Source organism: Oryza glaberrima, chromosome 7 (assembly GCF_000147395.1).
Source record: "Oryza glaberrima chromosome 7, OglaRS2, whole genome shotgun sequence".
NCBI classification, from domain to species: Eukaryota; Viridiplantae; Streptophyta; class Magnoliopsida; order Poales; family Poaceae; genus Oryza; species Oryza glaberrima.
Window position 1 is genome coordinate 18,950,125 of NC_068332.1, and position 21,302 is coordinate 18,971,426.

The 21,302-nt window shown below is 43.0% G+C and overlaps 3 protein-coding genes across 4 annotated transcripts; all 3 read right to left on the reverse strand.

The window, feature by feature from the left end:
* Window positions 1-1,779: 1,779 nt before the first annotated feature.
* LOC127779821 (glucan endo-1,3-beta-glucosidase 12-like) lies at window positions 1,780-4,161 on the reverse strand. 2 transcript variants are annotated; one of them, XM_052306728.1, is made up of 4 exons: window positions 3,946-4,161; window positions 2,495-3,814; window positions 2,142-2,396; window positions 1,780-1,996 (listed from the first exon to the last, which is right to left on the reverse strand). In XM_052306728.1, the coding sequence occupies exons 1-4, from the start codon at window positions 4,010-4,012 to the stop codon at window positions 1,959-1,961; spliced, it is 1,680 nt and encodes a 559-aa protein (XP_052162688.1). In that variant the 5' UTR covers window positions 4,013-4,161; the 3' UTR covers window positions 1,780-1,958. The 2 variants fall into 2 exon arrangements, with proteins under 2 accessions (XP_052162688.1, XP_052162689.1); XM_052306729.1 differs by having other exon boundaries at window positions 2,495-3,811; window positions 3,946-4,160.
* A 10,301-nt stretch (window positions 4,162-14,462) lies between these two features.
* On the reverse strand, window positions 14,463-15,966 carry LOC127780048 (probable long-chain-alcohol O-fatty-acyltransferase 5). Its single transcript, XM_052307006.1, has one exon. The coding sequence runs from the start codon at window positions 15,868-15,870 to the stop codon at window positions 14,806-14,808; it is 1,065 nt and encodes a 354-aa protein (XP_052162966.1). The 5' UTR covers window positions 15,871-15,966; the 3' UTR covers window positions 14,463-14,805.
* Window positions 15,967-16,878: 912 nt separating this feature from the next.
* Window positions 16,879-21,284, reverse strand: LOC127779341 (cysteine-rich receptor-like protein kinase 10). The gene is made up of 7 exons (XM_052306075.1): window positions 20,280-21,284; window positions 18,694-18,834; window positions 18,469-18,599; window positions 18,172-18,382; window positions 17,841-18,078; window positions 17,591-17,741; window positions 16,879-17,489 (listed from the first exon to the last, which is right to left on the reverse strand). The coding sequence occupies exons 1-7, from the start codon at window positions 21,136-21,138 to the stop codon at window positions 17,139-17,141; spliced, it is 2,082 nt and encodes a 693-aa protein (XP_052162035.1). The 5' UTR covers window positions 21,139-21,284; the 3' UTR covers window positions 16,879-17,138.
* Between the last annotated feature and the right edge of the window lie 18 nt (window positions 21,285-21,302).

The following is a 21,302-nucleotide window of genomic DNA, read 5'->3' on the forward strand; positions in this document are numbered from 1 at the left end:
TAGTTACAATTTTTTTTCACCGGATTCTTGGAAACCCCCCTGATGACTCTAGCTCCGCCCCTGGCACTAGTGCAACAACCCTTACATATTGATCTTAGTACCTCAATGATATCTACAACTTTATAACTGATAATAATTGTCATTTGAGATTGTTTATACATACCCTAATATGATATAGGTGATGAGATCGACTTCCTCAGTCCCATAAAATACCCAACCCTAAAAATAAATCTGAACATACACTATATATGTTCAGATTCATCACTAGGATTGAATTCTTTTTTGAATGAGGAAATATTTTAAAAGAAAACAAAAATTCAAAATTTTCTAATGACCATGGATGGAGATATGCCATATATCAAAGTTGTGGAGCTCAACCAGATCTACAACGTTAATATTGATAATATCTTTATGTGAGATTGTTTACATGTTTGAATATACATTATAAGGTGTGATCTATTTTTTAAAAACAAAACTTTGAAAAATTCATCCGACCTCGGAGGGAGATATTTCCAATATAAAAATTGTAGAACTCTGAGATATAAACCTTTGTAGTTGATAAAGTTTTCATTTGAATTATTCTAAAGTACTCCCTACGCCTTAAAATATAATCATTTTTATAAGCTGTTTTTTCTATACCTTCTCTGGTTTATTGCTGCCCAACTTGTATATTGTGTGGATCCTCACGTTGCTGCAATGCATTCGGCATATATATGCAGGTCTTCCTCGGGGTCAAATGCTATTTTCTACATTTTGTCTACTCGTGTGAAAAAGGCGCAGATACAAGGTCAAGTAACAACGAACAATATCTCCATTGCCTGTTTTATTTTCATACTCCTAGCTTTAATTTCGTTCACATAAATATCTATTGTTCAGTCCACTAGAGTCATTGGCGCTGCCATGCCTAGCTATACAAGCCAAATGCCATCATTTTCTCAAGTCAAAAGGGGAGACTTAATATTTTCTGATCATCAAATTTTGGGCCTGTTTGGCAGGCCAGCTCTACAGCTGCTGTCTTTGTGATTGCCGCACCGTATGTATGGCTGTGTTTGGATCCAAACTTCAGTCCTTTTCCTCACATCATTTCCAATTTTAACCAAAATCTAAATTTTACGCTGAACTAAACACAGCCTATGTTTCACAGCCGAACATGTCCTTTTATGTGATATCATACAAATTAAATGCACATAGGTGTCTATCCACGCAAAAATAATTATATATAGTACCTCAGCACCAACTCATCAACATTTAAATATTTTCTTTCATTATAGAAAAGGGAGATCAAGGTTTCTGATCCCGAGATCTTGATATACTGTTAATTCTTTTTTACATGATGTAATATGCTGTCAAATGTATGGCCCAGTGGGATAATACAACTTGAGAAATTTTAAAGGGGCCTTAAGACGGTAGTAGGAGGGTATCCTCTTGTAACTGAGAGATACTATAGCACCAAATTTACATTTGTAGTACCGCACCTTTCGAGGGCCATTAAATCTTTTCTAAAACTTTGATGAGGAAACGCCTTGAACAATGTCGTCAGTGCATTTGCATTGCATACTTGCTGTTAATGTTGAGACCTTGTTTGATTAACCCCTCCCACAAGGGGATCGAGGGGATTTATTCCATAACTATTATGGTGTGGGATTATTCCCTCATAATTCCCTCCAATCCCCCTCACTCTCTCTCTCTCTCGGATTAAGCGAACAAGCCACGTAGGAATTTCATGTACATGTATCTCTCTGGAATATGTTTAACTGGGAATTTCATAGAGTAATTAAGTTTCTTATTCATTTCAACACGAGTGAACGATACATTTATTACTTACTTAAAATTCCAAACCGGAATACATACAATGTCGTCCTTATTTTTATTTGACCATAATATGGACTTATTCCTTTCTTAGAGAATATGGACTTATTCTTCAATCCCATCCTCTTACTGCCGAGTCTTCTGTACATTCAAGAGTTGTTTGGTGGGAGTACGCAGTTTCCAATCTCTGCAGAATATGATTAAATGAGCACCAGTGAAAACCATTTACTGCTCATGAAACGAAAGCGTTCAATTATTGTTCAGGCAAGGATGTGATTTAAGTGGTATGAGATATATTAATTGAACGCATTCTAAAATGAACGTGAACTCACTTGGTTGTTGTGTGACAATGGTAGCGGCGCCGTTAAAATCACATGACCCACTGGCACGACCGGCAGTCTGATAATAGTCGTTGAATGCATAGGTTGCATGCGCTACCTTGGTGTCAGGGTCAAAGCATTGCGCACCACGCTGGATAGCGCTGCAATCTGCGCAGCTACCGCATGCATAGTCTAGCGCATTCTGCAAACGTGTGTCCCCAACCTCCGGTTTCGCAATGCACCAGCTTGGGTTCGGGTCGCAGATACCTTTATACATTTTGGTTAACAAATAGCGAATAAGAAATGGATGCATAGATGTAGAAACAGTATCCTGAAAACTTAATAAGGATGGAGAGGAAACTAACTTGGTGAAGGCTTGTAGACAATAAAAGCAGCACCAGAGAAGTCACATGTACCGCTAGCTTGGCTCTTACGTTGGTAGTAGTCATTAAACGCGTAAGATGCGTGTGCGACCAAGGTGTTTGGTGCAAAGCATGTCTTGCCTGGTTGGATAGCACCGCAATCTGCACCATTACTGCAAGCCCAATCCAACGCTGCTTGCAGCCGGGTGCTCCCAACTGCTGAATTTGCCACACACCAACTTGCTTTTGTAGGGCAAACATTACCACCACCACCATTGTGAAAGTCAACTTGGTAAACCTCCGTCCCGTCTGGGTAGAATAAGCCAAAGTTTTGTTCTACAGATGCTCCGCCCTTCAAATTCTCGTTGAAAAGAGCAAAGATGTATACGGAGACATCGGGCATACCGGTGGCTCCGAACAGTGCACGACTGATAAGACCATTGTTAAAAGCTTGGGCGTTGGCTTTTGTAGCCACGTCTACTTGAACATCATCTAGTGTGGACAACTGGGGGAGCCGACCACCAGAGGGATGCCCACATTCTGTACATTTCACGGGTATCCTTGGAGACGGGCGCCCCCGTCTTGCTTGGGCCATTGAGACTCTCACACTACCACCTGAAACATGGTCTATAGCGAAGTAAACAGCATCTAGCTGAGCATCAAAGAGGCTATGGTATGTGATGCCACTTGCTTGATCGACCACAGGAGAGGCGTTGGGGCCAAATACAGCATAATCACGAGAGATTTGGCCATTAGAATTAGCCCAGGCAATATATGGGTAGAAATTAACCATGAGATAGGAGTTGGTTTGTTGCAAGAAGTCGATCATGGGACTCATCACCGACTGGGCGATGTTATCTTGGAACACACCTGCGGATGGCGGGAATGACACCTTGACTGAATCAAAACTAATGGGTGTTGATACCTTTATTGCGTCGGCGAGGCCCAGCCTCGCCAGCGCCGCCTGCACATTCCTCATGGCCGATACCAGCTGTGAGGTCAGGTCAGGTGCTTGCTGAAACACCTCGTTCCCCACGGCCACGCCGTTAATCTGTGAGGAACGGTAGTACGGCAACACGTAGTTTTTCACCCAACTGAGCGCACTATTGAAATCCTTGGCGGCGCCAGCTGCCAGATCTCTATTGGACATCGCCACCATCACCTTGATGTTTTGGTTGGCCAGCGCGTTTAGCACGGTCGGGTCGGCGTCGTAGATCCTCACCATGGTGATACCCTTTGCCTTGAGAAGGCTAACCACGGACGGTGGATCTATCAGATTGTTCCCATCCCTCCCGTAGCACACGCCCACCTCGCCCCCATCTGCTGTGCGAGAAAAACATTTTTCGCGAACACGCAAAAGAATTACACGTCAATATATTATAAGCAAGAAAAACAAAAAAAAAAAACAACACACCACACTGCCGTTGATACAGAGCTGCAACTACACCGTTTACCTGCACGTGAGAGGAAGAGCAGCGGCAATGCGGCGGCAAGGAGGAGGTGAGCGAGAGCGAGCGCCATATGGCCTCTTGTCCTGCGAGCCGTGGCGATCGAGTGGCAGAGGAAAGCAGGGTAAAATATGACGACGACTATACTGGAAGACGCGAGCGCGATGGGAATTTATAGCGAGCAACAAGGCTCATGGAGACATGGACTCGTGATTTCGTTTCTGGATGTGCATGCGTCCCGTCCCGTGCCTGCAACCTAGTGGCCTTGTGTAGTCTGTGTAGAGAACTAGAGATACAGGTTAATTTGCTACTGGGCCGGGCTAGGTCGACGAAGGATTTTATTATTATTTTTCTTTTTTGGCATGGCACGATTATAGCAAGTGGAGTAGCAACCAAAAGATGTGGTGAGATAACCACAGCACTCCTAGCATGACTGTTGATTTGTCATTTTCCTCTCCGGATGGATCATGGATGAATGCAGCGTACGTAGACTGTAGACATTCGAGATTCCTAATGGGTGATCGCTCACCTCTCCTCCACGTGTTTTCTTATTTGGTACCACATTACTTTAATTTCCTATTTTAGTAAATTTATGCATCTAAAGTTTGTACACCTCAAGTTTACACATCTAAAGTTTAGAGATCTAAAGTTTATAGCTCAAAAGTTTATATATCCGATTCAAATTTGAATTTGAATTCAAATATTTTTTATATATAGTATTTTCTATACATCTAAAGTTTATACACCTCAAGTTTATAGACCCAAAGTTTATAAGTCAAAAGTTTATATACCTAATTCAAATTTATATATCTGATTCAAAATTGAATTTAAATTCAAATATTTTTTAATATAGTATTTTCTATATATCTAAAGTTTATACACCTCAAGTTTATAGAACCAAAGTTTATAAGTCAAAAGTTTATATACCCGATTCAAATTTGAATTTGAATTCAAATATTTTTTATATATAGTATTTCTATACATAAATTTTTTCAACTTTATTTTTTTATTTTTTAAAAATTTATGGTGTAGTAGGAAAAGAAAAAGGAGAGGAGGAAGGGGGAGAGGAGCGTGTTAGGGGGAGATGGGGGTGATCACCCACAGCGATCACCCGCCCATTAGCAACGCCCGTAGATATTGACACAAGTCGAAACGATATATGGGGGTTTCCACAATTTAATTAGCTACATCTTTTTCCCCCTCAAATTTTCACAGCTTATAACAGAGCAATTTCGCTTTTCTGTTTATCTTGCTTGCCCTTCGATTTCTATTAGTATATTTTTAATCCTGCCAAAATGCAGTGGTGAACCCAGAACAAAAATTACCAGGGGTTCAATGCGTAATAATTATCTAATTTTACTTATATAGTAGTTATCATCATATAATTTAGTTAGAATTAAATAATTTACCCGGGGTCCGAGGACAACGGGAAAATGTACCTACGATCGCCACTGCCAAAATGTAAACATTTATAAGAGATCAACATATTGTTTACATTAGGTAAATTAACCATCCCCCTACTCCCTCTTCTTATGATTAAAAAAATTTACTTCACCCCATCTGGTATTAAAAAAATATTATCATAGAAACTCTATTTTAATATTATTGTAAAGAAGAGTTATTATCGTGTGAAATAAGCTATTAGTAGTGTATCATTTTTACTAAGATTCTAGCAAGACAACCAATTCAGTTTAATACATTACTGACATAGTTTTTAATGAGAATCCTCCTGCTCGGGCGACTGGCGGGGCGAGAACAAAATCGGGTGCTCTCCCCAGATCTGTTGCAACAAATCAGCCACATATTATAGAAATCCTCTATTAAGGGAATTCGTTTCATTTGTTGTTCCACCAAAAATGTTTCACCTAATGTATTTATAATGTTTCACTATGTATGGATCAAATGTTGCAGTGAATTAAAACATTCTTTCACTATTTGCTGGAACATTGATTTTATATAAGGTGAAACAGCGCCCGATTTAAACGATTGAAACATTTTCGATCTACTTAGTGAAACAATTCCGATACCGATATACTTAGTGGAACAGCGTGCAAAATTTAAAAATAATTCAATAATAAAATAATTTTTTTCATCAGAATATATACATGCGTGGTCTTGTTTTAAAGATTTAATTGCAACAAATTTAATAGTGCAATCGGATCATGATTTGGATAAATAATTTAAGAGAAAAAATAGTTTAAAGTAGTTTGCATGCTGATGTCATGCTGACATGGGTGTCCGTTTTTTCCAACCCCCATCAGGCGCCCGACGCCAGTTTTTAATGCCAAAATAGCTTGAGACTAAATATTTTTTTGCATTTGGATGGTAGGGAGGACCTACCGAGAGAACCAATATTCGGGTAAATAAATTACTAAGTTACTCTTTCCATACGTAGATGTAAAGGATTGGGACATTCAAAATTTATCTTCAAATGTAATGGATTGAGGAGTACTACTTATCCCATTAGGTACCTCCAGTTCTATTTAATACATTAATAAGGGTGATTTAATTATTTTTTCTATCATTAGTTTTTCTAAAACAAACTAGAATCCTTAAATAAATGTGGTGATGGAGGGTATAAGTTTTTTAATTCCGGAGGTATTAGAATATTGTTTTTCATCACGAGAGTAAACCTAGTTATTTAGAAAACAAATGTTTATGTAAATTGGTTGCTAAGACAATTATTTAAGAACGATATAGCAGAGGGGAGAATTATTTTTTATTAGGATGAGAGAGTGGGGGAGGAAGGGGATGGGCCAATTGGAGAGCCTAGTGAGAACCAGTGTTCAGATTATTTTTTTCTTTTTACATCAGCAGATAAGTGGGAGAGATGAGGGAAGGTGAGTGGGCCTGGTGGGCGACTATGAGGCACTCTACTTGGTGTTCTTTAGCACTAAATATAAATAAGAAATTAACTATTTAATATCCTACGCTTTGCTCCGAAATATGTGAATACATGTTATACATTATTAAAATGATAATGTATATGTTTAAATAATGTAAAAAACGATGTGGGAATAATGATTTGACATTACTTACCTATTAAGTTTAAAAAATGGGGTTATTATCGGAATTGTGAACTCAATATGACATTAGTTTGATTATAACACATCCCCCTTATCTACAAGGGAGTGCATGTATCTCAGTACCAACATGAAAAAGCCATCGATGACTCCACAACCTGACATCGCAGTTTTGTGTTATGGAGTAGAAAATAATTACATCAAGACCTACTAGTGCCTAACCGTATTTCCATGCATGCTAACATCTTTATATTCTTCGTTTCTTTGTTTCTACTTGGTTCATAATTTCATATGCATGAGTAAAGTCTACTTACAACGGAAGTGTTTATATTGATAAGGACATCCACAATGTGGTGTAAAAGTAGTCCATAAGCAATAGAATATTTCATTCAACCACCTATTACCATTGTGCTACTAGTCCATATAGAAAAAATAGCAAAAGATACCCATATGCATATGGACTACCCATATGGAATAAATTATATTATCTATCTCTATTCCTCTCTCTTCTTCTAATGATACCTTGTATCTATATACATTGTGGAGATTGCATAAGGATAAATTATTTATGTAGGTCCCATCTATATGGATCAATTTGCCATATATATTGTTGATGTCCTAATACTCATCTCTTGCAAGCATCTAAATGTTCATGGAAAGAAGTCTACACTTGAGTCATCTCACCAGGGTTCACAATTCCGACACCAGATTGAAATCTGCTCACATGTTAAGTAAGCGGTTTCATCGGATTTCGCGGAATCTATCGAAAACCTGACAAAAACCAATGAAATCCAGTTAAATTTGTCAAAAATTTAAAATTCAGTTTGATTTCTTTTTAACTTGATCGAAAACCGATTGGTTTGTGCTTTTGGCCCGGTCTGAAAAGTTCGGATTTCGTGAAATCTAAACCGGATTCCACTGGAATCATGAACCTAACTTATCTCCAATTGGCAATTGCGTGACCCCCGACCGTACGTATATGCCTCTTTTTCACGGTCAAGTCCCCCCAAAGACCAGTACGTGCGTTTGCTCCACCACGCACAAATGTCTCGCAAACTGATCTAGCTAGCTACCTTTGGGTTCGCTTTCTCAGTTTCTCTGCACGCTCTGCTTAGTGGACGTACTCGATCCGTTCTGTCCTCTATGATTCAATCCATATCTGGCTTGGCTAGCTGCTCCCGCTCTCCACTTATGCCCCACTTTGGCATCATCCGCCTGTTACGCTGCAACATAACCCCTCGTTCATAGCGGGTGACAACCTATATATGTTACAGATAAAACCTCGTCACGGATCAGTGGTTACCGATGAAAAAAATCTTATCTATATCAGGTGAACACCATTCACCGATGACTTATTCGTGACTGGTTATAATTAATTAAGAACCTTCACCGATGGTAATTTACGAGTTTTGAATTTTAAATACACTAAAAACACTAAAATGTATTTTTAATATCACTAGGGTATATTAACCATAGTCATACATCACAAACGGTATTCCATACTAAGAATATTTTAAATATCACCAGGGTATTTTAAATGGGATATATATTTTTTTACCCATCTCAAACGAATCACATTAACGCTCGTTGAGGGTAGTAGTGTTACACAGTTACCTTCTTGGCGAATGCAGCTTGGTTTTCTTATCCTCTTCTTTTTCGTTTTTGGATGATGCAGCTAGCCCCTCGTTGGGACAACGACAGCAGGATGGAGAAACTACTGATGACCCCACTTGCTGCTGTTTTTCTGCAGTTGGTTTATGTGGGTGGAAAATGGTTAATTAGTCAAGCACTGCCTAACGATATATTAAACCATTTCCTTCCGTTTCTTTTGGTGCATACCTGCATGGTGTTAGGAAACCGAACATCTTCGGTCTGATCATCATCAGCCAGCACGGTGAGACCCAAAGGGATTTTTCTAAAAATATACTACCACTGGTTCTTTTAGGGCCTTTTATTATTAGGTTTATTAGCTTATACTTTGCTAATTTTAAGCTTAAAAATTTTATAAGCCTATGGGTTTAAAGCATTAGGTTTAATTGGTGAAGTCATTCCCCGCTTCACATAAAAAAAATTCTCCAACCTGGGCTTACCAGTATAAAATGGCTTTTGGCTTTAAGAAAACTAAATGAAGAATCAACCCGTTTGTTTAGATTTAGAGTTTTTAGCTTGTAAGCTAGCTTATAATATATGCCACCCTTACTGACTATTTTATTTATTTAATTTTCTTGAAAATATACATCTTGTTAAAAAACCTTTAATGATAAATTATACTTACTACAAAATAAATGTTGATCGTATAATTTTTTTAATAAACGAATAGTCAAACGTAAATCAACAGCCTCCTATGTTGAAACCCAGAGGTGCGTCCGTGCAAAATATTTGCATTATACACTGCTCTATACCTTAAAAATGATTTTATTAATACATTCAAATTTTAAAATAGTATTTCCAAACAGGCATCTGGGCTATATTCTTTATTTTATTTTACTTTCTGCTTTTATGGTTTACTAATTTAAAATTTCGAAATTAATAAACACTTAGTTGTACTTGCCTTGAAGCCCCAATTTAGTATATATTCACTCTATGCCAGTTTGATCGTCATCTAAGGTTTCAGAGTTCTTTCTAAAATGATCATCATCTAACAAGCACATCTTCATTTATTTGTGCACAGAGTAACCAACCAAAATTAATTTATGTTAGTGCAACTACATGCAATATTTAAAACTTTATGTAATCCACAGGATACGAAACGACGTAGCACCTTAACTGATGAGAATTAATTTCAGAATGATGAAGATTTTGTTATCCTTGGTCCCTACGCTATTTGTTTAGGTGATGATTAAACTGAGATGGAGGAAGTATTATATTATTTCCATAATTCTTGAAATTCAAAATAGCATTTATTAGTAGGTAGTGACCAACATGAACTTTTTTTAAGTTGTAGATGGTCCGTTTCAATTTATTTTCTTGATAAAGTAATTTTGAAGTTAACACAAGTTGTATTCAATATGAGTCTCAATTTTATTTTATTCTTTTGCCTTCATTAATAAATCCATCTGGAATTGATAAATATGATGCTGTACTCGGTCATCTTGTAGTCTCCATCTTGCATCTTATATTAATTGAATTTCAAAATTAAAATTAATAATTAGAAATTAGTCCTGTTCTAATCTTATTTGTTACTGTAATTCGGTTTGGATGGATGACCAGATTTAATCACTATTTTCCTTATTAACTAGAACTTTTCCTACAGTAATGATGTTAATTTCTTCTTCTAATCTAAGTTGTTACAATTTGATCTCACACAGATAGATGAATAGATTTGTTTGTTATTTGTCCAATTAACATGAAATTTTTCCAGAGCATTTAAATGATAAATGTTGTATATATTGTCTATTTTCAATCCATTGTTGTGAGCATGCATTTCTATCAAATCAACGTGTTTTCATTACTGCTCGCTCAAAATGGCCCTAGCTTGGAGCTACTGATCAATACTGGGAGGTTTTAGATAGTGGCAGATCTCATGGCCATGCCTCGATCATCTTGGAGACCGCATTTTCAGACGATAACAATAATTCGATCGCACGCATTAACTAGCTTAGCACGATGAAAATCCATGGAACAGAACAACAACTTGCATATTGTTATTCCTCGAAAGAACAGCAATTTGCGTTGCCATATGCGCACGCGCGTCTGGTACCACGCCACGCGCATAAAAGCCGCCACATCGTGGAAGCCCAACCGATCGGCAAATCGACATGGGTGACTCGCGTGTCCAACTCCAAAAAATCGGCATATACTACGAACGAGACCACAACATGTGGCCACGGTGATAAAACCCGAAAGGGAAACACAGAGTTGTTTGTAACTTGTACTCACTCCGTTTTATACGTTTCATATTAAAGTAGTTTCGATTTTGTTTTGGGTGAATAGCTCATATGGTCCCTAGAGTTTTTGCTTCGGGTCCAGTTCAGTTCTTGAGGTTTAAAATCGTCGAAACAAGTCCTCCAAATTAATTATTGGATTAATATAGTCCTTGGACCCAAAAAAAGTGCCACGTGAGCAAGCCAAGTCATCATCGTGCAGCGGTATGAATGAAATGATCATTCTACCCTTATATACCATATAAAAAAGAAAGAAAAAAAAGAAGATAAATGTTTCACACGTATATGGTTGTTTTAGAATTGTCACTTACGATTGCTGCAGCCAAGCACTGATCGTGTAAATTCCTTTGTCGGCCACCCTCCGCAACAATGTTGACCCTAGGCTGTCCTATTATTTGTTCTGTTTGTGTCTTTTTTTTTCTTTTCTATATGTTATATAAGGGTAGGATGGTCATTTTATCCATACTGTTGCATGCGAGGATGACTTGGCAATTGGCATGCTCAGTTGGCCTTTTTTGTGGGTCTAAGAACTATATTAATCTAAATAATTAATTTGGAGGATTTGTTTGGGCGATTTGAAATATCGAGAACTAAATTGAGCCCGAAGCGAAACTTCAGGGACCGTATTGGCTATTCACCCTTTTGTTTTTATTCAAACTTCTTTAGAGGTTTAACCATATTTATTGAGTAACTTATATATACACAACATCAAATTAGGTTTATTAAATATTACATTTAATATATTTTAATACTATGTTTTTTTTAAATGTTGTTATATTTTCTTATAAATCAAAGTGACTTACAATATAAAATATAAAAGGAATGGAGTAAGTTCCAAAGTATATTGTGTTCCTTTGGGGAGTTTTGGGCTTTTCCAGCATGGAAAACATTGCGGTAACTAGTGCATGATTAATTAAATGTTAATTATCACAAATCTAATTATATATATTTTTGATTTGTAAAGAAAAACTTTTGCATAGAGAGTTATTTTTTAAAAAAAAATAAGTGAATTGCACATTGGGCTACCTTTTATTACCAGAGTTACACACTCGACTAGGGACAAGTAATATTTTCACTTTGTACAACTTTACACAAGTTTCAAATTGGACCGGTGTTTCCTCCATCTCCCCTCTCTTCTCTTCTTCGTTGAGCTGAAGCCACTGTATGTGAGCTTGAGCTTGAGCATTACCATGTCCTCCCTTGTGTTTGGTAGCTAAAATTAGCATGCCAGGTGAGGTGATACGATTAGTTTAATTTGGTCATTAGCATGCTGAAGTCTTCATCTTCTCCATCTGTGTTTGGGATTGAGCTCCCTGGTGAAAGCAACCTACATATATTTGAGCCCAAGAAACATTGCCTATTCTAGTCCCTAGCTGACGAAGCGCTGTTGTACTGCTCCCAAGCTCGAGCTCAGGCACCAGCAACTTCAGCTCTATCACCATGTGCTTCATCTCAGCTTGAGCACCTGAAGCGGTGCTGAACCTGTGATGATCTGCTACTCCTCCCTCTATATTGGATAGGGTGACTAGAGTATGGGAAGCAGTCGCACTTCTACCTCCTCCTGATCAGTGATAGCATAACGAGAATAGGTTGGGAGAGAGGATAATAGCAGCAAAGAAAGGGGCAACGGCGATGGGCTGCCTGACTTGGAGAAGATGAGGGGGTGGTGTGGAGTGAAACAAATGGCAAGGTTATGTGGTCCAAAGTGAAAATCATGGCTAAGACCCTGTCTAAGCTGCAACAAGGGTAATAATACATGACACAAACTGCAATTTACTCTAAAAAAAATTCACTACTTAGAAGATCAGAATTTGTGCTCATTAATCAAGGGAATAGCCCATCCGAAAAGCTCAAAAGAAATGCAGATTTAACTGAGAAGGGACTATCTATAAAACTTTCGTGAGTTTTTCAGTGAAAAACATGCAAATGTAGCTATAGTATAATTGTAGCATAGTTACATTATAACTGCTATAGTTGCATGTAACTCAATGCAAACGGTATGTCATTAATAAAAAAATGGTTATTGGGTGTGGTTGCTAAATGCAAAGTACTGGTTCCTGAGGTTGTGGTATCAATCTCTGTTACCTGCAAGCGCAAAGATTTTTATTTTTTTTCCCCTTCATCTGTATGCACGAATCTCCAAGCAATCTGACGGTTCACAGACAGTAAGTTCTGGGTGAGAAAAACTTGCGCGAGAAATTTAACTAACTCTGGTTAAGAAATTTTACGGTACTTGAAAAAGTAATTTATATTTACCAAAATTTTATAATAAGGATTTCAATACCTTAATTAAGGTAACTTCTCCCTACCTTCTCAATATCCTTGTCTACTTGAGTGACACAATAGTGGCGATGTGAAAAAGAAGATTTGAAATTCGTTTTTGTTCCTAACACACTGCGAACCTTTTTTTTTTTTAGGAAAGCCATTCGGCTAGACTTTGGCAAATGGGCACCAACATGCAACTGTTGGAATAAGTCTACTGGCCATCCCTCAACTTTACGTCGAGTTTGTTTGAAATCCCTAATTCTCAATACCGGAAATATTGACCCCTTAAGTATTCAAAACCATGCAACTTAGGTCCCATAGCAGTATAAATCCTACTTTACCTTGTTTTTCTGGCATAACAGATCTCCGGGCCCACTTGTCAGGCATGGTGCCCCTCATCCCAGCCCCGCATCGCCTCCACCACTGCGGCCTTGCACCACCACCGCCAGAACATCCCCTTCACCCTGCACCACTGCTACCATTATCGCTTCCCGCACCTGACAAGCTCCCCTTTGCCCCCGCCCCTCCACATCATCCGACCAGCTCTACCAGCCGTTCCACCCGCAGCCATTCTAGCACAAGGAGGTGAAGGCCGACAAAGGCGCGACCAGCGAGATCAAGGCGGGAGGCAGACGCCGAGGACGGCGCGGCTGGCGAGGTCAAGGCGGCGCACGGGGAGGTGGACGCCAAGGAAGGTGTGACCAACGAGGTCAAGGCGAGGTGCGGGGAGGCGGACGATGAGGACTGCGGCCAGCAACATCAAAGATGAGGGCAAGGAAAGGGGTCGTTGGAACGTGCGGGTGTGGGGAAACTGAGGGTGAGGATGGCGCCACCACAAGGTCGAGGTGGATGATGGCAAGTCCAGACTGCCGACCACCGCTATCGTCGTCTCTCCCGCCGCCCGTGCTACTCAGGAGAGAGGAGTCGAGGCTACCGCTCGAGCTCGGTGATACCGGGCTCCGCCCTTCCCCTCTCTAGCCAATGCCGCGCCCAGGAGACTGGAGCCGTCGCGTTGCGTTGACTCCACACTCCGGCCAGCAACATGAATCTACAGCAACAGATTCAATCGACGAGGACGGAGCAGCATGAGGCATCTGCAAGCGACGCGGGACGGCAGGAGCCCAGCCGTTTTCGTCAGCCGCCTCCCCTCCCTCTCTCGCCTCTACCTCCCTTGCAAGGAGGTCGGCGAGCTCGGAAGGGTGAGTCGGCCGTCTCCCCCTCCCTCCCAGGCTCGCCAGCCTCTCCCCCACTCTCTCATCGGTCACCTCCCTCTCTTGGGAATAAAAGAGAAGGAACAAAAAGGACCTGACACGCAAGCCCCACATTTTTTTTTATTTTTATTTTTGCTGACTAGGATGTCACGTCTGTGAAACTAAACATTCATACTGCTATGAGACTCAAATTACACGGTTTTGTATAGTTTAGGGGTGAAGATTTTTGGTATTAGAGTTAAGGGATATCAAACAAACTCTACGTAAAGATGAGGGATGGTAAGTGCACTTATTCCGCAACTGTTTGATCCATCTCGTCACTTCTCTCATTGCGAGTTGGACTGCTTCTTAACCTGTTTTGGATTGGCCGTGAATCGAGTTAGGCCGCGGGCCACAATACAAAGGGAAAGACTTGACATGGGCCGTTACAACATGAATCAGCTGAACAGCCCACGAACAGCTGCTCGGTTACAACATGGGCCTTCACGACGGAAGCAAACGGGCCGCGGCGGCCGCCTTCCACCCGGCCTCTTCCAAGAAGGCCATGAACCCCTCGCACTCCGCCACGATGGCCTTGTCCAGCCCGCTCCGCGTCACCGGCGCGAAGAACAGCCACGACCCCGTCCCCGTCACGAACGCCAGCGTCATCGCCGTCGCCACCGCCCGCCGCGGCGCCCTCCACCTCCACGCGCGACGACGAGCTTCTTCCAGCCACCACCGCTCCGCCACCACGCACGCGCCGTGGAGCGCGAAGAACGCGGTCACCTCGCCCGTGGTGCAGCCCGGGTCGAGGGTGATGTAGTAGAACAGCACCTCGTGCATGAGCCCCGACACGAGGAACGCCGCGGCCACGCCCGCCGCGGCGCCGTGGCGGGCGCGCACGGGGAGGTACACGCTCGGGCGGAGCACGGCGGGGACCATGAGGTTCCACCTCCGCCCCCAGAAGTCGGCGAGCGACGTGGCGAGGTAGGGCCGGTCGAACTGCGGCTCCAGCTCCGCGCCGAGCACCACGCGCGCGGCCGCCGCGGCGGACGCCAGGAAGAGCTCCAGCATCAGGTAGACGTGCGCGCCGTCGAACGCCACCACCGCGTACGCCGGCATCCCCTCCCGGTAGCACCTGGCCGAGACGAGCGCCGCGAAGACGGCCGCCTTGGCCGCGTAGGACAGCACGAACGCCGGAGCGAGACGCCGGGAGGAGGAGGAGGTGGAGGTGGTGGGTTTCCGCTTCTCGTCGTCCACGACCTTGATGGGCAGCGCGGCGCAGGCGGCGAAGCGGACGAGCGGGAGCGACGGGTGGAGCGGCCCGCGTCCCGCGGCGAGGAGGAGGAGCTTGAAGGCGCAGAGCCAGACGAGGGAGAAGGCGGAGATGGTGCGGAGGTGGATGGAGGCGAAGGCGAAGGGGAGGAACGGGAGGAGGGCGAGCACCGGGAGGAGCGCGGCGAGGCGCGGGACGCCCGGGGCCAGGCGCGCGGTGGCGAAGCGCGCGTACGCCATGGCCGCGGCCGCGGCGGCCGAGACCGCGGCGAGGGCGCGCAGCTCGGACGCCATGCCGATGCCGCCGCGGCGACCACGCGCGGTGGCTACCGGCGGGAGATCTGGATCGAGCACACAGCACAGGGATGATCTGATGTCAAATGGGCGATGGATTAATACAATAGAATCTGTGATTAACAAGAGGATTAAAGAAAGGTAATTGCTATCTGCACTGCCAGTCTGACGCACTGTTCACTGTAGACATGTGGCCTCTTTTTTTAAAAAAAAAAAACTTTAAATATGCAACATATTTTGACAAAATATGAACCGTATCAGAAGATTGTTCATGTCTACCATCCTTGGCTATCTTGTCGGCTACCCTGTTGTCTGTTGATAATCCATTTGACTTGCATCAAACTTTCAGGGTCTGACCGTCTGAGACTCCAATGTCATGGTTCAGCATCGAAGTTTCTTATCGTTAAAGATGGTACCTGCAAAGTCAAGAAATTTTGCGATCTCCATTGCCATCAGAGCCAGTAATTCTGCCTACAAAGAAGATTGAGCTATCAAGATAGTACTAGCTTTTATAAAGAGCGCATTATGAGAGTTTGGCATGTGGAAAAATATTGTGCTAAACCATTCACCCAAGCAGCATCCACATAACACCTATTCCCATTCCCCCTAGGAATATCTGGCAATGTCCTGCAAGGTAGATCCTCCTCCAGTGCACTATGATTTATTTACCTCCTCCTATGTATCTTGATTTACCTGTTGAGTTGAGCATTTGGCATACGTAGACATGTGGGCTCGAATATGTTCAACCACATAAATCATGTACCAGTGAGTACACTACTCTATTCTTTTCAATATTATATAAGTTGACCTTTTTAACTAATCAACATTTTTTAGTTTGATTAAATTTATAGAAAAATATAACAATATTTTCAACATAAAACAAACATACTACAAAAATATATTACATGTTAATAAAACTGATTTGTTGTTGTAGATGTTAATTTTGTTTTATAAACTTAGTTAAATTTGAAAAAGTTAAAGTAAGAAAAATGTCAAGACTACTTATAATATGAAACGAGGGTAATATATTTGTAATGAACACCTGCAAATCATGCAATTATCTCAGCATAATTCGCCATAAGAGTTAAAAGACAACACTAAAGTGCTATACTGTTTTGCTGGCATTTTGTTCTTGCCAACGATTACTGCCTGTTTCTATACATTGTAGCATCTTGAGGACACCATCACAGCACACAAAATCACAAATTAGGCATCCCCGGAGCCCTTCACTCCTGTGACATGACATGGCTCTGCTACATTTTTCTTCCTTATCTCGGCTCGAGCTCAGTGATGGACACCTCGTTGGGCGACATGGGCGCCGACCTGCCGGACGACGGCAAGGTGCCGACGAACGACCCCGAGTACGACCCCGTGCCGCCGCCGTCGTCGCCGCCGCCCTTCCGGATGTAGAACGCCGGCCTGGACGGTGCCTTGAGCGACACCGTGCCGCTGCTCAGCATCACGTTCACCGCCGACATGGCCGGCCTGCTCGCCGGGTTCTCCTGCACGCAGAGCAGCCCGACGTGGATGCACCTCGCGATCTCGCCGCCCGCCGCGCGCTCGCCCATGGACCGGTCCACCATCTCCATGATGGTTCCCATGGTCCAGTGCTCCCATATCTGCATCGTCGTCAGAGATCACCATTTTTTTACTGAATTGTCACTGCGAGAAATGTAATGTTGGTTTGCTCAAATTGAGCTAAGAAGTTGGTGGTGCTCACGATGCTTAGGAGATCGCCGGATTGCTCGCTGTAGTAGGAGCCGCTGTTCCTCCTCCCCGTGACGATCTCCAGGACCAGGACGCCGAAGCTGAACACGTCTGACTTGACGGAGTAGTGCCCACGCATCGCGTACTCTGGCGCCATGTATCCACTGCAGATAAATTAAGAACATGGTTAACTTTGACGATATCTGATGCACAATCTTTGATCTGTCTGTCATGGGTGTTGATGGATGACTGGATGTGCTTACTATGTCCCGACAACGCGATTTGTGACGTCCTGCGTTTGGTCGCCTCCGAAGAGCCTCGCCAAGCCGAAGTCTGAAATCTTGGGGTTGTAATCAGAGTCTAGAAGAACATTGCTTGCCTTAAGGTCCCGATGAACGATCTTCAGCTGGGAATCTTCATGGAGATACTGCATTCCTCGAGCGACTCCGTTTATTATTTTCAGCCTTCTTCCCCAGTCTAGCAGACTGCTTTTCTCAGCATCTGTCTCATGAAAATGAGAAGCATCAGGGGACATGAATTACTTGTGCAAATTAATGTTGACAAATTTTTAGAATGCACGGAGGGGAAATGCACCAAAAAGAATGGTATCCAAGCTTCTATTGGGCATGTATTCATAGACAAGCATCCTCTCATGCTCTTCTAGACAAACACCGACCAAACGGACAAGATTCTTGTGCTGGAGCTTGGCAACCAAAACCAGCTCATTTTTCAGCTCCCCCATTCCTTGCACAGAGCTTTGTGAGAGCCTCTTTACTGCTATCTCTTCACCATGTGGTAGGGATCCCTGCACAAATGAATATATATACCTGTTATCTGGTGCAGGTTCTACTTACTTTTGTTGCGATAAAGATGCTAGAAGCCTATCAATACCTTATAAACAACACCAAATCCTCCTTCACCAAGTTTGTTATTTTCGGAGAAGTTATCTGTTGCGATTCGGAGTGTTGATAGATCAAGAAAAAGTGACTCAATACTCTCAAAGTCCTCCGAACGAGATGCGGCTGCCATAGATCAATTATAAAGTGAACACAGAACAAATGAATCATTTAATTTGTTACCACATGATTTTAAGTGCTCAGACTTCAGGGGACTCACATCGGAGCGGTCCTGGTGGAGGTGCTTTTTCTGGTCTTCTCCTCCTCCAGAAACAAAAGCCAATTACAGTGACTGCCAGTATGGCAGCAACTATAGGCATTACAATTGCAAGAACTTTATCTGCTCCGTTTCTCCTTTTCCCTGTAGATTATACTCCGTATTACACATGGGAAAAAAGTAGTATGGTTGTGGTGAAAGATTCTCAAGACACGGTTAGCAGAAAGCAAACCAGGAGGAACTGATGATGAGTTCACACTTGAAAAGTAAGATAGCGATTGCAGATTCTTTGAAATTTTCCATGTGATAGAGATTGTGTGAAATATTTGCCTCCGAAAACTCAAATTTTGTGTAAAAACTGCCATTTGGTGTTGAACAGTAAGCAACTAGCAAGGATAGCCTTTCAGATAAGCTAACCCAGCATTCTGCAAGATCATTATTGCACGCCTATTTTTATTTTGGGTCTAAAATGGCATTCCAGATAGGTAATGAATCGTGATATCACATTGGCAGTTTGGCACTGGCCTATCAATGTTATACATTATGGTCATAACACTCACTGTTAGCTTTTCTTGACTAGTGCTCCACTCTAATTCCCATTGCTTGAGTGAAATGCATAAACTAACTAATGTTAATAACAATATCTAGTCGAAACTACAAACTACCAATTTGACAATCTAAAGTTGGTAACAGCTGTATGCCTGTGTTTATATCCCCATATATAAACATGACTACAAGTCATAGCTTCTAGATTGCCATTGCACATGTGGTGCTGCCTGCAGTTACTGAATTTAGAACAGTAAGCAGAAGACGAAAAGATAGACAACTGTTCCCAAACAAACAGAAAAATACATGACACAAGATTCTTCTCAGAAAAGATGGTGTAAATTTTCAGAGTAAGAAGAGAGTGCCTTTTTTTTTCCTTGCATTCACTTAACTACTAGCTGATCAAACAACTGAAAGTTAGGCGACTGACAGATAATTGAATCACATACAGAGAAACCAAGCACGTATTACTAGTATCATATTGCACAATTTTGTCTTGTGGATTAGGTTGATTTCGAGATTATATTCCCTAAATAAAAATGTCTCTAAGAAATTAGTCGGTGGAAAAAGTAGACTTAGTCAACTGTATGATAGGAGTACTAGTATACACTAGTACGGAATAGTAGTGAACTATACGCTAACTAGCATGACAGCAACAGGTCTGGATCGAATCATGGAAAATCTAGGCATTCATCTAGTTAATACCAAGAGAAATTCGGACGTTTCTTGCTTAAACTATGCATTAGTTGGCGTGATGAAAATTCTGAACTGTACTTAACCTAAAAGGGAAAATTGAAACCATGCCATTATAATTTTGCAAAATTGGAACCATGCCATCCTGACCCACATGTCATTGACTCATGTGGGTCCTACATGTCATTGAGATACCGATGGCATATCTCAAACTTTGCAAAATTATAATGGCATTAGTTAAGCTATCATACGTCCAGCATCACAATAGGTACAATAATTTTCAGGGAACAAAAGATGGAAGCAGAGTACTCCTAATTAATATGCATAGTAGTAAAGTCAGCTAAGCTCACCTCCTGTAGTGCCCGGCACAGCAGGTGGCTTCCCTGCCGGCGCCGGCGCCGGCGATGGCGACGGCGAGACGGCCTCGGCTTGCAGCTGCAGCATGGAAGGGACGTTGTAGAACGAGTACAGCTCGACCCGCATGTTGCAGCGCGCGCCGACGCTCCTGGCGCCCTGCGTGTTGGGCTCGAACGTCTGCCACCACCGCGCCACCATGGCGCCGAGGCACAGCCCGCATTGCGCCGGCGACAGGTCCGGCGAGCACTGCGCCATGGCGTAGATCTTGGGGAACTGGGCGTCGAACCCGACCATCACCCCCGTCGCGAACAGCCTGGACGACGCGTTGGTGTTGCCCGCCGCGTACCTGGCCGTGGCGTTGAGGAGGCCCGTCACCGCGCGGTCGTAGCGGCCGACGTCGCCGGAGACGGTCCCGGTGTTGTAGAGGTCGACGACGCCGGAGTTGTCGGCGGAGGAGAGGAAGTCGAGGTTGGAGAAGCGGAGGTAGCAGCTGTCGTAGACGATGGACACCTCCTTGCGGTAGGGGCACAGCTGCTGCGCGTCCTGGAAGATGGTGCCGACGCAGTCGGCGCAGGCGGTGGCGTTGATGTCGCCGCGGCAGAGCGCGAGCGCGTAGACGGCGTCCGGCACGGCGCCGACGGCGCCGGAGGCGAAGAGGCGGCCGGTGCCGGAGGAGACGTTCTTGTGGAGCGCCGCGGCGAGCTGCTTGAGGTTGGCTTGGTAGGTGCTGTTCGCCGTGTAGTTGCCGTTGTCCCCGCATATCTGCCACGGCTGGCCGGCGATCAGCGCCGGGAGCGCCGCGAGGAGAAGCAGCGCGGCATGAACACGGAGGAGGAGTGATCCGCGGCACATGGCGGAGCAGAGAGCTAGCTGCAGTGCAGAGGAAGAAGAGAAGAAGAAGAAGAAGGTGGTTTGCTCTTGCTCTCTAGTGATCTCTGATCTCTCTCTGTCTCACTCTCCACAGATTGTTTCACTGTTTGATTTCGTCGTGTGTTGACTTTGACTTGTGCGAGTCT